The 16,696-nt window shown below is 39.8% G+C and overlaps 1 protein-coding gene across 2 annotated transcripts in view; it reads right to left on the bottom strand.

The window, feature by feature from the left end:
• DLGAP5 (DLG associated protein 5) overlaps positions 1–13,716 on the bottom strand; it is a 40,333-nt gene extending 26,617 nt beyond the window's left edge. For both annotated transcript variants that reach the window (XM_037155813.2, XM_037155814.2), the window contains exons 1-7: positions 13,595–13,716; positions 7,008–7,246; positions 5,841–6,034; positions 2,986–3,048; positions 1,591–1,675; positions 1,388–1,510; positions 386–456 (exon numbers count right to left, since the gene is read on the bottom strand). In XM_037155813.2, coding sequence (XP_037011708.2) covers positions 386–456; positions 1,388–1,510; positions 1,591–1,675; positions 2,986–3,048; positions 5,841–6,034; positions 7,008–7,245 — 774 coding nt within the window. In that variant the 5' untranslated portion in view covers position 7,246; positions 13,595–13,716. The remainder of the gene's footprint in view (positions 1–385; positions 457–1,387; positions 1,511–1,590; positions 1,676–2,985; positions 3,049–5,840; positions 6,035–7,007; positions 7,247–13,594) is intronic.
• Between the last annotated feature and the right edge of the window lie 2,980 nt (positions 13,717–16,696).

The raw sequence follows: 16,696 nt of genomic DNA, 5'->3' as shown, positions 1-16,696 counted from the left end.
CAAACTCATAACTTGCCCAAGGTTATATAACTAATTGGAAACAGAGATAATATTTAAACTTGGGCCTAATTAAATTCAAAGTCAGTGCATTTCACCCTACCCCATCAAACCTAATTCTCATGTGAACATTTCTATCAGCTGTGTTTTTTATTTTAATTTTTCCTATCTCCTGTTAACCAAATTGTGTTTTCTCTACCCATAAAGCTCTGAGGATAAGATACCTGAAAAACAACAATAAATCCTCTTATGCTTCTTTATGACTCAAGAGTTTTTCACACACATGTAGGTTGACCTCTTGAGTGGTTCTATATGCTTAATTTCGACTTTTTGAAAGCAGCAATAAGATTTCCAGAGAATCTAGAAATAAACAGATTTTATACACTACCTTGTCAGGTTTAGTTTCTATGCTTTGGGCAGATCTTCCTTCATTTGTTGCCTTCCTTTCTGTTTCATTATCTGAAAAATAAAACAAAATATGTCATCCATTTTGACTAGACAGAAAAATCCTACATTAAGAGCACTAAGGTAATTTGGGAAAGAAAAAAAAGGCAACAATAGGGACCTGTGTCTTTTCTTTTTTTTTAAGAGAGAGGGAAGGGAAGGGAGGGGAGGGGAGGGAAGGAGAGGGAGAGAGACACGCCCATGGGGGAAACAGGCGGTGGCCTCACCGGGAATCTCAGGGGCAACCTTTCAGTTCACGGGATGACACCCAACCGACTGAGCCACACTGGGGAGAAATGTATGTCTTAAGAAATTTTATGATAAAAGTCTTATTATAAAATAAGATAAAAACATTAAATTTCCTGCCAAGTGTAGGTCATCTAATTTCAAAAACAAAACAAAGGTCTTAAGATACTTTACCTTTTGCCTCTAAATAGCAAAATCTATATTATGGAAATTTGGAAAATAAAGAAAAACAAAAGACAAAAATAAAAAAACACCCACGATTACATTATTCAGGAATAACCACTGTTGACATTTCAGGGTGCATTTTCCCAGTTTTTTCTATGTTCACATATTTACATATATATTTTAGAACTGTGCTCATACTATTCAGGTTTTGACCTTTTTGCCTTTCCCCACTAAATATATCACGAACCACATTCTTAAGCAATTTTTTCACATTGTTCTTAAAAACTTTCACTGTTTTCCAAATGGATGGACTGCAATTTATTGGGGCTATTAATTTCTCGCTGTGAAGCGCTGCTTACACCACTTCAGGTACCCCAGTGTTTGAGCGCCCACTGTTAAATGGATGAGGGGGCACAGAACCTACCTTCCGGGAACTGGAATCTTCCATTTCCTCCTCTCCTACTCAAAGGAGTACTTAAAAATCTCAAGAACCAAAACATTCTAGTTCAATCATTGATCAAGAAATAGTTCTTACCATCAGTAGCTCTTGTCACTGGCTTTCTTGTTGTAGTGGATGAGATGGGCCTGGCTATCTGCTTTGCTGCTAGGGTAGCTGATCGAGTCACTCTCACTGATGCGGGCATTTCAGGTTGTTCAGCTGTGGGAAAAATAAATCAAATGCTTAAACATTATTATTCTTGTGGCAACATCAGGACTTATAACTGCTAATATTCCTACCTTTTTTCTCTTTGTCCAACAGTTTCTTTTCAGAAGTTTGTCTTTGACCGGGTCGCGATGCTCGAACATCATTCCCATTAGCAACCTATTGAGAAGATTAGGTGCTATGTGATTTAATTATATAGTAAATCAAACCACCACATCTCTAATCTGTACATTGATCCCTCTCCTGAAATTTGACTATTGGAAATAACCCAGCAAAAAAATCCACTATCCCAAATAAAATGAAGTAAAGAAAATAGTTTTCCATTATATTCATTTTCCTACAAGCTTTTTTAGAATCCTAGAATTTAGAAAATGCAAATAACCAAATCTATTAAAGAGAGTTGACTATAATCATTTGGGGGTCCTTAAATATACCAGGCATGTTTTTTTTTAAGGTTTTATTGATTTATTTTTAGAGAGAGGAGAAGGGAGAGAAACATTCATTGGTTGCTTCTCAAACACACCGCAACTGAGGACCAAACGTGCAACCCAGGCATGTGCCCTGACTGAGGATGGAACCAACCTTTCACTTTGTGGGTCGATGCACAAACTTACGGAGCCACACCAGTCAGGGCACCAGGCATGTTTTCACTTTGAGACTTTTAAATTTTGTCTAGAAAATTCTTCTCCTGGATAGAAAACTCTTTACCATAGTTCACCCTTCTACTTCTTTAAAGACTTCATGCAAAATGACACCATCTCACTGAGGCCCAGTCAAAATTCCACCTACTTTAGTACTCCCCATCTCCCTCCAGAATATTTATGACCATCTGACATAACATATATTTACTTTTTTTATTGCCTATCTCCCATAAACACAGGGAATTATTTTCTTCCCCATTATGTCCTAGAGCCTAGAGGAACATGGTTCCATCTTGATTCAAAATTTATTGTATACATGAAATTTAGCTTCCTTACCTGACAAAGAAGCACACGACTTCCCTCTTGCCCACTTTATTTCAGTAATCCTCCTAATAACTTTACCCTAGCAGTGTTTTGAAAACTCATAATTTACAACACCCACCCTACATGCTTTATATTCCTACCTGCATTTTCTATTATGGAATGCATAATAGAAGACCGTAAACTAACAAACAAAACAGCGTGACACAAAGACAAAGCTTGGACCTGCAACCCTGGTGTATCAGGACAATGCAGTGACCAACTGAACTAAACAGCCAGGGCAAGGCAAAGCTAGATCTCATACGGGATGTCCAGGCAGACTATTGTAAGTGCATAGTGCCTTAGCATTTAGTCAAAATTGCTCTATGCCACAGTGACTTTGGTACTATCAGCTCTAATAAAATAATCAATATACTTGAAGCTGATAGATTAAAAATAAAGTTATTTATTCTGAGAAAAGAAAGTACAATTTGTCATTTTAGTAACATTACCTATTATCAACTGTACCTTAGTCAGCTCCATTTGTTCCTTGGCCTTTGACCTTGTCATCCGTACAAAAGATGGAACAGCCTTAAGACAGTCAAAGAAGGCAATATTTTTTAAAAAATGAACTTGCAAAATTTACTTCCATATTTCATTATGAAATAAAATTCCAATTTTAAAGCTAAACTTTATTTGTAGTCATTCATGCAAAAAAGATACCTGTTAATTTAAATTACTATTTTTTTCTGGTTCTGGCTTAATTTAAGTCATCTTTAGGTTAATAGCTTCAAAACTTATATTTCTCAGTGAGAAGAGAGAATACATTTTAAACCATATTTCCCAGGTATTATTAGGAATCCTCATTAATGTACAGGTGATAGATGAACAGACTAGAATATTAGAATCTTTCTTTTATTTATGAAAAGATACTGTACAGCTTATTTTCCTAGCTTGGACAATTTGCCTTCAAATTTCATGACTATGAACTTGTCCACTGTCAATAAGTAAATGAAGACCTGATAGCAAAATGTGGAAAAAATATAGCAAAAGAACTGATCAAAAAGTGGTAAGATGTTTATTAACTCTGTAAAATGCCACAAGAAGCACATTCACACTTCTTTTCAGATGAGAAGACATTTTCTTTACCAAATCTCAGTGAAAACCTATGTTAATAAAATTACGCTTTTCTCTAAAGTGCACAATGTGAACAAAATTCAGCAATGACTAATGTCTAAGCAATGATTGGTGAGTCTTATAATTTAACACAATGATATATCCTTCTCCCCCTACATACTCGTATAACACTTTGTAAATAGCGGTTTACAGTCTAGGCCAATGATTGGCATCCTACATATTCTCGTGAAAGCAGATGAAGTCTAACCCCTTCTAAAAGTCTTCTTTGATGTTCCTCCAAACATAAATTAATCTCTCCCTCCTCTAACATATATGGAGCATTTATTTATCTATTATCTTTCCACCTTGAGTTATGTTTTATTAATTTTGGTCTCTTCCACATTATCCTAAGGTAATACACAGAGTAAATAAAGATCTATCAAATGAATTAGAAAGCATGAAGCAAAGAAAACTAGGCAATATCTTGGGCCTTTATGTTATTCAATTCCTATTTAAATCAGGAATGAGTATATAGTCGATAAGGCTTTTAAAAATTATTTAAAATGAGATCTTTTATACATACCTTTAAAATAGCAAATCACCAGTGACTACCTAATTCACAAAACTCCCTCTGTCCAGACTCCCTCCTTCTTGACTCACCGACCGACCATTCTCTTCTTTTAGATCACCACTTCCATCCTCTGCTTTATTTCCCCTGCCACTCTGACCAGTCCTTCTCAGCCTGTTACTGGTACCTGACTTCTGCCACCTGACAGTGCTCTCTAGATTTCACTCTTTCATACTTTTCTATATCCTTATTGGATTGGTCATATTCAGTCCCACAGCTTAAACACCTACCCATACTACTAATACCACATCCTAAATCCACCCCTTAGCATGGACTTCCATCCTGATTCCAAATTTTGTATCACTGTCTGTTATCTAGATGGCCCAAACTAGCTTAAAAATAGGGGTGTGGGGTGTGGCTGACCATGGCCAGCAGAGTCCGCCTGTTGTGGCTGATGACAAGAATGAATGCACAGGCGACAACAATCCTGTGGAGAAAAAGGGACCAGCATGACTACTCTCTCAAGGGGAGAGCGCCTATGGATGCCTCCGCCACTCCCTCAAGAGGGGAGTGTCTTGACCCTTGTCAAGACAGGCTTTTATTGTTTTCCTCGGGTCTTACATCAGAGAAAGATGTATTATCTATTAGATAGAATATTATTGTCTGCCTACATTTTAGGTACAATCAAGTAAATGGAAATAACATGCAGAGGGGAATGGTGATGAGCTGATTAGCTCTGTCTTTGGGCAAATTCACCCAAGCTTTGGATGTTACCTTGAAGATAGACAATACACATTTGTTGTTTTAGACCAGGGTGATGGAGTTTTAGCAAGAGCAAGCCATAATGGTCTGTATGCATTTTCTAGGCCTGATTCCCATCGGAAAACTCGGTTTGAAGGTCTGGCTCCTGCCCACCACTTCGCTTCTATAGGTTTTCCATACAGAGCTGAGTCACATTTGCCAAACTAAAATAAACCGGTCCCCTACAGTGGGGTATTAAAATGTACCCACTTAATCATGGTCCTTTTCTTGCCTTCCTCATTTTTAAGCAGCAGCATAATTTATATGGTTGTTCAAACTAATATAAACAGAATCATCTTATTCCGAGTGTTAAATTTTCTTTACCCCTCACTATCTACTTGGTCACCTGTCAAACTTATCTTCAAAGATGTCTTACACTTATTTCTTCCTTTTAAACACATTGCCCAGTCCACCTACTCTGTCTCACTTACTCTTTCACAATAGTCTTGTAACTAGTCTTCCCATCTATAAATGCTCCCCTTTCCAGACCATAATCTTCAGAGCCAGGGTAATCTTCCTACATTATTAATTTAATTGATGGTACAACCTCATTTAAAAGCTTCCCTTGACTCTCCATGTCCCATGGGATAAATGCCAAGTCCCTGGCATAGCATTCACTGCTCAGCCTGTCTCTACTTGCTTTTCTAGTTTTATCCTCTCTCAATCTACCTGGAGTTACATTGAGACCTGATTTTCATCTTCTACTATTGTCATTCCCACCTCCCACCAATTAGTTAAGAGAATAAAGGAACTAAAGGGAATGGGTAATTTTAGTCATTTCATCTCTTAAAAGAATTGCTTCTCAGCCTTTTGGCTAAAATCAAGCGTAATCTCTTAAAGGAAAAGGAACAGTTAAAAGGGACTATTCCTCTATATCTATTTAGGATACTAAATTTACCTTCATTGGCTCAGCTTTCATAGCATTTTGGTGGGAAAAAAGAAATGAAGGCTTCTCAGGTCTATAAAGACCCACTTTAAACACTCCTCGTTTAGCTTTCTCTCTTTGCTCTTTCAATTTTTGAAGTTGTTTTTCTTCTTTGTATTTCTGGAGCATTTGTTTCCGTTGATCACACTGAAGAGTTCTCAATGACTCTAAGCAAGAAAAACACAAAAACACAGTCCATAAAACATTGCAGATAAAGTTATGCAAAGGTCTAAAAAATCATTTTGCCTAACTTCAACCACTAAGAAGTTCTTTGAGAAACTTCTTGTTAATTCCTTAGCATCCTAACCACAAGTTATTTCAACCTGTTCTTTTTTTCTTTTTAAAAGATTTTATTTATTCATTTTCAGAGAGAGAGGGGAAGAAAGGGGAAAAAGAGAGGGAGGGAAACATCAGTGTGTGGTTACCTCTCATGTGCCCTCAACTAGGGACCTCAGCCAGGCATATGCCCTGACGGAGAATCGAACTGGTGATCCTTTGGTTCATAGGCCAGTGCTCAATCCACTGAGCCACACCAGCTCAGCCTCCATTCTTTTAAAATTTCTATTCCTGCCCTGGGCAAACTGCAAGGAAGAATTCCTTGCCCTTCTAAGAAATGTTTTCACTGGTAAAGTATCCTTATTTCATAGATTCTTCAATCAGTTCTATTTTTTATGTCCCTTATCAATTTATCTTGCCAACACTTATTTTACCCAAGCTCCAGAAGCAAGAACTTTAGAATTCCTATAAGGCAATATAGAAAATAGTGTTATAATATCCCAGAGGTGAATGGTTCTAGCCTGGCTAAAATAGCTTTAGACTAGTCTTTACCTTAAATACACAGTGGAAAACATCAAGTTATTCAAAACGGTATGACAAAACTCCATTCTGCTCAGGTTTGTTTTTTTAATTGATCTTGAGAGAGAGAATAACAGATATCTATTTGTTGTTCTACTTATTCACGCATTTATTGGTTGAGTCTTGTATGTGCCCTGAAGATTGAACCCAAAGCCTTGCCATACTGGGACGATGCTCCAACCAACCGAGCTACCCAGCCACGGCCTGGTGAGGATTTTTTTATGTCAGTTATTAAATCAACTTTACTCTTCAAAGCACTTAAAATTACAATAAACTTTTACTTACTTGGCTTGACACTGGCCTTTTCTGGAACAAGCTCTTGAAATGTCTCATCTAATTCAAGAAGTAGTCTACCATCTGAGGTTGGAATGTTGACATCTTTCAAACCAAAATGTCTATTTCGTTCATATTCCTTATGTCTGTGTTCTTTCTGAGACAGTGATTTCCTATGAGCAATTTTAGTTCTAATCATATCAGTACTCATATCCTTTCTGTGTCGACTGGCAAAACGTGATGAAGACATCCTGTCGGGGAAAAGAGAGACAGACAAACTTACAGGGATTTTCATCTTATTCATTTTTTTAAAAGATTTTATTTATTTTTAGAAAGAAGGGAAGGGAGGGAGAAAGAAAAGGAAAGAAACAGCAATGTGTGGTTGCTTATCATGTGTTCCCTTCTGGGGACCTGGCCTGCAATGCAGGCATGTGCCCTGACTGAAAATCCAACCACCGACCCTTTGCTTCACAGGCCCACACTCAATCCACTGAGTTATACCAGCCAGGCTGGATTTTCATTTTATTACTTAAAAAATTAAGATTCTAAGATGGAGGCGTAGGTAGACATGTTTTGCCTCCTTATGCACTCATAGAAAGAATTACAACCAGATCTCAAAACTAATAACACCCAGAAGCATCAGAAAATTGAGCTGTATGGAAGTCCGACAACCAAGGATTTCAAAAAGCCACATTCATCCAGATGTGTAGTACAGGTGAAGCAGCAGAGATAGGAGGAGAGGCAGTGTGGGATGAGTAGCAGAGATACCTCTGGAGGCAGCCAGAGATCCAGCCCCAGGCCAGACTGCAGAGCCCAGGGTTCCAGCACTAGGATGATAGATCCCCATTACCTTTGGCTGTAAAAACCAGTGCAGGGTGGAGCAGCAGAAAAAAACTGCTGCATTTTTGCTACTTAAAGGGCCAGCACAGTCTTAGAATGTACACAAACCCATCCATTCCAGGATTTACTACCCAGGCAGCAGCTGGAAGGGTACCAGTTGCACATGGGAAGGGGGTGAAGTGACTGGAAATGGGCTAGTGACAGATGAACCATGAGAAGCCAGGTGGTGGCACTGTTTCCTCTCTAAGCCCTCCCCACACCAGCACAAAGGGGTAAAGCAGGTGCCCAGCCCTGGCAATTACCTGAGGTTCTGCACCAAATAATTTACAGGTGCCTTTTCTACAACAGGCCATGCTACTAAGACAGAGAGTCAAAGCAGCTCTACCTTTGAGAAACAAACTCAGGGAAGCTGCCAAATTGAGGAGACAAAAAAATACAGCCCAAATAAAAGAACAAAACGAAAAGTCCAGAAAAAAGAACTAAGTAAAGCAGAGATAGTCAACCTATCAGATGCAGAGTTCAAAACCCTGGTTATCAGGATGCTCAGAGAACTCCTTGAGCACAGCAAAAATGAAGGAAGGAAGGAAGGAAGGAAGGAAGGAAGGAAGGAAGGAAGGAAGGAAGGAAGGAAGGAAGGAAGGAACAAATGAAGGTTACACTAAGTGAAGTAAAGAATAATCCAGAGGAAACAAACAGAGAAGGGAAGGAAGTTGGGATTCAAACTAATGATATGGATCATAAGGAAGAGATAAAGATTCAACCAAAAAAGAATGAAGGAACAGGAATTCAAAAAATGAGGAGAGGCGTAGGAACCTCTGGGAACAACTTTAAACATTCCAACATCCAAATCATGGGTGTGCCAGGAGAAGAGGAAGAGCAAAGAAAATAGACTTCCAGGAAGTCCAGGAAGCTCAGAGAGTCCCAAAGAAGTTGGACCCAAGGAAGCACACACCAAGGCACATCATGATTACATACATCACCCAAGATTAAAGATAAGGAGAGAATCTTAAAAGCAGTAAGAGAAAAGGAGACCGTTACCTACAAAGGAATTCCCATAAGGCTACCAGCTGATTTCTCAATAGAACCTTATAGGCAAGAAGGGTCTGGAAAGAAGTATTCAAAGTCATGCAAGGCAAGGACCTACATCCAAGATTATTCTATCCAGCAAAGCTATTATTTAGAACAGAAGGGCAGTCCTGGCTGGTGTGGCTCAGTGGATTGAGTACAGGCCTTGAACCAAAGCGTCGCCAGTTTTATTCCTAGTCAGGACATATGTCTGGGTTTCGGGCCAGGTCCCCAGTGGTGGCACACAAGAGGCAACCACAGATTGATATTTCTCTCCCTCTCTTTCTCCCCCCTCTCTAAAAAATAAATAAAATCTTAAAAAAAAAATGGAAGGGCAGAGAAAGTGCTTCCCAGATAAGGTCAAGTTAAAGGAGTTCATCATCACCAAGCCCTTATCATATGAAATGTTAAAGGGACTTAGAAACAACATGACAAAAAATATGAACAATAAAATGACAACAAACTCACAACTATCAACAACTGAACCTAAAAAACAAAAACAAACTAAGCAGAAAACTAGAACAGGAACAGAATCACAGCAATGGAGATCACATGGAGGGTTATCAGCAGGGAGGGGGTGGAGGAAGAATGGAGGAAAAAGTACAGGGAAGAAGAAGCATAAATGGTAGGTACAAAATAGACAGGGGGAGGTTAAGAACAGTATAGGAAATGGAGAAGCCAAAGGGTCACACATTTTATTATACGCAACCCATGGACATGAACTAAGGAGGGGGGATGCTCATGGGAGGGGGTGTGCAGGGCGGAGGGGAATAAAGGGGAGAAAAATATGGGACAACAACTGTAATAGCATAACCAATAAAATATACTTAAAAATAAAATAATTTTTAAAATAATAAAAATAAAATTTTAAAAAGGCAACAAATTCACAACTATCAACAATTGAATCTAACAAAATAAACACAAACACACACACACACACACATACACACAAATACACACAAAACTAAGCAAACCACCAGAACAGGAACAAAATCATACAAATGGAGATCACATGAAGGGATAGCAGCAGGGAGGGGGAAGGAGGAGAATATGGAAATGTTGTAGGGATTACGAAGCATAAATGGTCGGTACAAAGTAGACAGGGGGATGTTAAGAATAGTATAGGAAATGGAGAAGTCAAAGAACTTACCTGCATGACCCATGGACATGAACTAAGTTCATGGGGTACTGCAGGAGGGAAGGCAGGTACTGGGTAGAGGGGGGCAAAGGGGGAAAATTGGGACAACTGTAATAGCATAATCAATAAAATATATTAAAAAACAAAACAAAACAAAAGTTAAGATTGCAGTTCACCTCCCATCCCAACCTCAGAGCCTTCTGAAATAAAAGTATTGAAATACACATGGGATAAACATGTGACACTGAAGAGTGGGAAGGAGGTTATTAAAAGATAAGACCCTACAACTTATTCTGGGGTCCTACATAGGACCGTGCTTGACAGATAAAGTGAAGCTCAGGAAGCTACTGTCCATAATAAGCAGAATAGTTTCTTAACCTTCCCCTGATGATGAATGCAGGCAGCCTAACATTTTTGTTCTCAAGCTAAAAACAAAATAAAACAAACAAAAACCATACAAGATGCTATTAGACAAGGATGATAAACAGGCATTGAAAATACCCGATTAAGAAAAAGAAGCGTTTTCAGAAGAATTACCATGGTGATGTAAAAGAATAAATAAATGAGTATGCCCTTGGTAGGGCAGAATAAAATTATTTTCAGCCATGTAAGAAATTATATAGTTTACTTGTCACATACCATTTTCATGGAAAGATCCTTGAGAAAATATATTCAAGCAACACCAACACAAGGGAGGAGAAGAACGAGGATGTCATAGGTTCCAAGAAACCACGGATCAAAATGATGGAAGAATAAAGGAAAGTGGGAAGTCTAAGGTGGTTACCTATGCATCTGGTATAAAGAACAACCAAGCCAAACTGAAGGAAAAAAACTGGTTTTCCAGAGAAAATTCTTGCTAGCTTAAAAGGAAAAAGAGGGAAAGGGAGGAAAGAGGGCGTGTCATTGGGGAGTTTAAGTTATAAGCACGCAATATTCCTCAACAAGAATAACTAAGCAAGTTCATTTAAAAACTTCAGATATGGGAATTCCGCCAAGATGGAGGCGTAGGTGGAAGCACTGACCCTACTTGCACAACTAAGTTTAAAAACAACAAAGTTTTAGCAACAAAAACGCAGCCAAACCACAGAAAATTGAACTACACGGAAGTCTGACAACAACAAACCCTTCAGCCAAACCGGTAAGAGGGGCAGAGCCAGCAGCAGAGTGGGGTTGGGCAGGAAAGATCCACCTGACGGACCTGGGCCCTCGACCCAGGCATGCCGGCTGCTGTGGGCGGATCCCAGGTGTGGAGAAGCGGGTGGACCCACTGAGGACTGATCTCAGTCACACATTTGCAAGCAGATAAACCAGTGAAGGACCTATCAGTGAGACGGACCTCGCAGGCCCCAGTGGCAGGAAGCAGCAGAGGGAACTGCCATTGTCCCTCTCTGACCCTGTCCCCCCATACAGTGTCACAAACCAGTGATCTGGGTGGCCCCACCCTGCTGAACAACTAAGGCTCTGCTCCTCATACCTAACAGGCACGAACAGATCAAGACATGGCTCAAGAACAACTCAGAGCCCCAGAGCCAATAAATCTAAGCAATGAAGAAATAGCCAAACTTTCAGATGCACAGTTCAAAACACTGGTGATCAGGATGCTCACAGAACTGGTTGATTTTAGTCACAAATTAGAGGAACATATGAAGGCTAAACTAATTGAAATGAATGGTAATGCACAGGAAACCAATAGTAATGGAAAGGAAACTGGGACTTAAATCAAGGGAGTGGACCAGAAGGAAGGAAAAAATGACCAAACAGAAAAGGATGAAGAAACAAGAATTCAAAAAAATGAGGAGAGGCTTAGGAACCTCCAGGACATCTTTAAACGTTCCAACATCCAAATTATAGGGGTACCAGAAGGGGAAGAGGAACAGCCACGAGCGGAAACCTTATTTGAACAAATAATAAAGGAGAACTTCCCCAATCTGGCAAAGGAAATAGACTTCCAGGAAACCCAGGAAGCTCAGAGAGTCCCAAAGAAGTTGGACCCAAGAGGAACACACCAAGGCACATCATCATTCCATTAGCCAAGATTAAAATGAAGGGTAGAATCCTAGAAGCAGCAAGAGATAAGGGGACAGTCACCTACAAAGGAGTTCCCATCAGACTGTCAGCAGATTTCTCAAAAGAGACGTTACCGGCAAGAAGGGGCTGGAAAGAAGTATTCCAAGTCATGAAATCCAAAGACCTACATCCAAGATTGCTCTATCCAGCAAAGCTTTCATTTAGAATGGAAAGGCAGATAAAGTGCTTCTCAGATAAGATCAAATTCAAGAAGTTCATCATCACCAAGCTCTTATTATATGAAATGTTAAAGGGACTTAGCTAAGAAAAAGAAAATAAAAAAGATGAACAGTGAAAGGACAGCAACTCATAGTTATTAACAACCACACCTAAAACAAAAGCACACTAAGAGGACAGCTAGATCAGGAGTGAACCATAGAAATGAAGATCACGTGGAGGGTTAGCAACAGGGGTGTGGGAGGAGGAGAAGGGGGAAGAAGGTACAGAAAATAAGTAGCATAGATGGTAGGTAGAAAATAGGGTGGAGGGCAAGAATAGTATGGGATATATAGAATCTAAAGAACTTGAGACACATGGTCATAAACTAAAGGGGGAGGAATGGGGGGAGGGGGTGTGCAGGGTGGAGGGGAATGAACGGGGGAATAGAACTGTAATGGCATAATTAATAAAATATATTTAAAAAAATAAAATAAAATAAAACTTCAGATAGGAAAATCTGCGCAAGAATACAACAAATTAAAATATTACATGATTTTTAAGCATCCACTGAATATAAAAATGAGAATTCATCTGACCTGGATGCTAATAACATTCTCCTTTAAGGGCCCAGGGGAAGCGACGAAGAACTGTGCTTTTCATCAAGACCTCTCCCCTATTTGATTTGCCACCTTCTACAAGTATTAATTTGTAGTACAAATTAATTTAGTACAGAAAAAACAAAACTTATGTATTATTTTGAAAAACAGCATACCAGCAGAGACAGAGAGAGAATACTAAAGGAATATTTAATTATCTAAACCTTAAAGAGTAGTTACTTAACGACCATTATACAAATGAGGTAAATTAACCGCCCACGTGAGCGGAGAGAAAAAGTGGCGCAGCTGACATCCCAAGCCAGGCGGCCTGGCTCTTCACATACACCTAAGTTCTCTTCTCTGGCAGACGGGAGTTGCTCCCAGCTGGAAAGTCTAGAATGTTTTCTTCTTGCTTGCCCACGGGGTTCTCAACCCGGACGTTTACCGACGTCACAGGACTGGGGAGGAGCTACTGAATATTAATGTCCCGGCCAAGGATGCTAAGTATCGACAAACTCCAGAGGCCAATTACGCCCGGGTGGTGACACGCTGACTGCTACAATTGCTCAAGTCAACACGTATTTACTCTTCCAGAGAATTGTGTCCGCAGTTTCAGAAAGGACGGGTAACATGTCCTGGCGGAGCCTCCCCCGGGAAGCATCCAACTCTCAGCTGGGGGTCCTCAGATCCTTCTAGGCCAACACCCTCCCGCCAACTCCCCAACACCCACCTACCTGAGGCCGCTTCTGGCGTGAAACCTCAACCACACGAAAAGCGAAGGAACTCTCTCGGCCTGGAAGCCCACTGCTGCCTCTAGAACGGGACCGCCCACAAGCGGAGCCTGAACTAAATTCAAACTTCCCACACCGAACCTCTGATTGGAGAGATTTTAACCTACACTTCCGGGGAAACGTGCCCGCCTCTTCCTTTCGATAAGGCTTGCGATTGGTCTTCTTCTTGCACTATTTGAATTGATTGAAAGGGGAACGGACGGCTCTGACGGGCGTGGGAGTTCTACGCTGCCGCGGAAGCTGTGACCAGCCCCGGTCTCGAAGTTGATGAGGGGCGGAGCGAGGGGGTTCCAGCCCGGGGCGGGAACCGCGGGAAGGTGAGGTCCCTTAGAGCTCGAATCCGCCAGGGAGCTCCCTGGGCTTGGCGAGTACCCGAGGAAGGAGGGGGAAACACACAGAGAAGGAGCTCAAAGTTTTCCGGGCTTTTTAATGTCCTTATTTAGTTACATAAATCCAGCAGAGCTTCTTGGAATGTTTCTTCCTTTAACGTTTCTTAAAAAAACTGCTTTGCCCTGGCTGGCGTGGCTCAGTGAATTGAGTGCCAGCTTGCGAACCAAAAAGTCACTAGTTCGATTCCTAGTCTGGGCACATGCCTGGGTTGTGGGCCAGGTATGAGAGGCAACGGGCAACCTATTGATGCTTCCCTCTCTTTCTCCCTCCCTTCTCTCTCTAAAAGTAAATAAAATCTCAAAAAAAAAAGTCTTCCCACACCAAATTTCTCCTTACATCCGTTAGTGTTACTTTTCAACACCCGCAGCCTTTTTTGTCCTTTGTTTTTCTAGCGAGGTAAAATTTAAATACAGTGAAAAGCATAGTTTTTTCATGTATGATTTGATTAGTTTTGCTGAGAGTAAACAGCCATGTAACTACCACCAAATCATGAGACAGAGCATTTCCACCACCCAAGAGTTTCCTTAAACCCCTTTCCAGTCTCCCTTAGGCAACCATTCGTCTGATTTCTATTACTTCAGAATTAAAGGTGGGAGGTACTCATTAGTGTCTGCCTTCTTTTGCTTAGCCTATTGCTTTCAAGACCCATGACTACTGTTGTGTGAATCAGAAGTCACTTGTTTTTACTGATGAAAAGTATTGTATTGAATACTTTATCCATTAACCTGCTGATGGACATTTGGATTGTTCCAGATTTTCACTGTTATGAATAAGTTGCTATAGTTTTTTGTTTTAAAAGAATAGAATATAGAGCTATCTATATGGCCCAGTTGTGTTTAGTGATGAAGCTTATTTAATTTTTAAAAAAATTTTACAGATTTTCAGAGAGAAACATTGATTTGTTATTCCACTTATTTATGCATTCATTGGTTGATGCTATCAAACCTGCAACCTCGGTGTATCAGGACATATGCTAACCCGCTGAACTACCCACCTAAGCCACCCGGCCAGAGCACTTATGTAAATATTCTTACACAAGTGTTTTTTTGTGGGCATATTTTATTTCTCTTGGGGAAATATAGGTGTGGAATTTCTGGGTCATTTTGTGTATACTTAACTTTATGGGAAATTGCCAAGCAGTTTTCCAAAGTGGTTGTAACACGTTACACTCCCACTAGCCGTGTGCAAGAGTTCCAGGGTTCCACATGCCTGCCAACATTTGGAGTTATCACTCTTTAATTTTAAGCCCTCTACTAGGTGTGAAAGGGTACCTGGTTTTAATATTGCAGTTCCCCAATGGCCAGTGATGGTGAGCAACTTCTCATGTGCTCATCAAGTATTTTAGTATCTTGTTTTGTGAAATGTCTGTTCAAATCTTTTGCCTCTGCTTAGAAAAGTTGTTTGTTTTCAGTTTCGGTTGTGTTTGCAGCATTCATTTGTAGGAGTTTTATCTGTTCTGGGCACAAGTCCTTTGCCAGGTATATTTTGAATATATTTTCTCAGTTTGTGAGTTCTTTTATTTAAAAAAATAAGCTTTTAATTTTAGAGTAGTTTAAAGTTCATGGAAAAATTGCAAAGATAGAGTAAGTTTTCATATGCTCCACATCCATTTCCCCCCTTTTATATTATTATGGCACATTTGTTACAATTAATGAAATGATATTGACACATTATTATTAATTAAAGTCAATACTTTATTGAGATTTCTTTACTTTTTGTCCATTGATGTTTTTCTGTTCCAAGATACCACATCACTCTGTGACAGTTTCTCAGACTTTTCCTTGTTTCTGGTAAACTTGACGGTTTTGAGGAGTACTGGTCAAGTATTTGATAGAATGCCCCTCAATTGGAATTTGTCTGATGCTTTTGCCATGATTAGACTGGGGTTATGGGTTTGGGGGAGGAAGACCATAGAGATGAAGTACCATTCTCATCATATCACATCAAGTGTACATAATATTGATATTACTTATTGCTGTTAATTGTTAACCTTGACCACTTGTTTGAGGTAGTGTCTGGAAATTACAATTTTCCCTTTTTTCATGCTGTATCTTTGGGAGAAAGTAACTATGGGCAGCCCACACTTAAGGAGTGGGCAGTTATGTTTCACCTAGTTGAGAACAAACTCTGAACACAAACTATTTGGAATTATTCTTCATGAGGGATTTGTCTCTTCCCATTTACCCCCCTATTTATTTATTGAACCATTTATATCAGGACTGTTAGGCTACCCACTAATACTACTTAATTTTGTTGCCATTGGCAGCTCTTTCACTTTGTTCCTCTGCCACTTTTACATGTCCCCATCATTGTGGGGGTTTTGTATATTTGTTTTAGTGTAAACTTCCTTACTTTCTGGCTCTAGAAGATGCTCCATGCTCATCTGGTATTTTCCCTGTTCCACTCCTAAAATCAGCCATTTCCTTTTTCTATTATTGATTTTTTTGAGAGAGAGCAATAAAAACGTTGATTTACTGTTCCACTTATTTATGCATCCGTTGGTTGATTCTTGTATGTGCCCTGCACAGGATGAAACCTGCAACCTTGGCGTGTAGGGATGACGCTCCAACCAACTGAGTTTCCCGGTCAGGGCTAAAATCAGCAATTGTCCAAGAAGCCCTTGTGCCTTTTATTGAAGAATGATATTAGAAAGTA

The sequence above is a fragment of the Artibeus jamaicensis genome, unplaced genomic scaffold (assembly GCF_021234435.1).
Source record: "Artibeus jamaicensis isolate MK-2021 breed Jamaican fruit bat unplaced genomic scaffold, CSHL_Jam_final contig_548, whole genome shotgun sequence".
Classification (NCBI taxonomy): domain Eukaryota; kingdom Metazoa; phylum Chordata; class Mammalia; order Chiroptera; family Phyllostomidae; genus Artibeus; species Artibeus jamaicensis.
The sequence above is the reverse complement of the archived record's forward strand: the minus strand, read 5'-3'. Positions and strand labels throughout refer to the sequence as shown.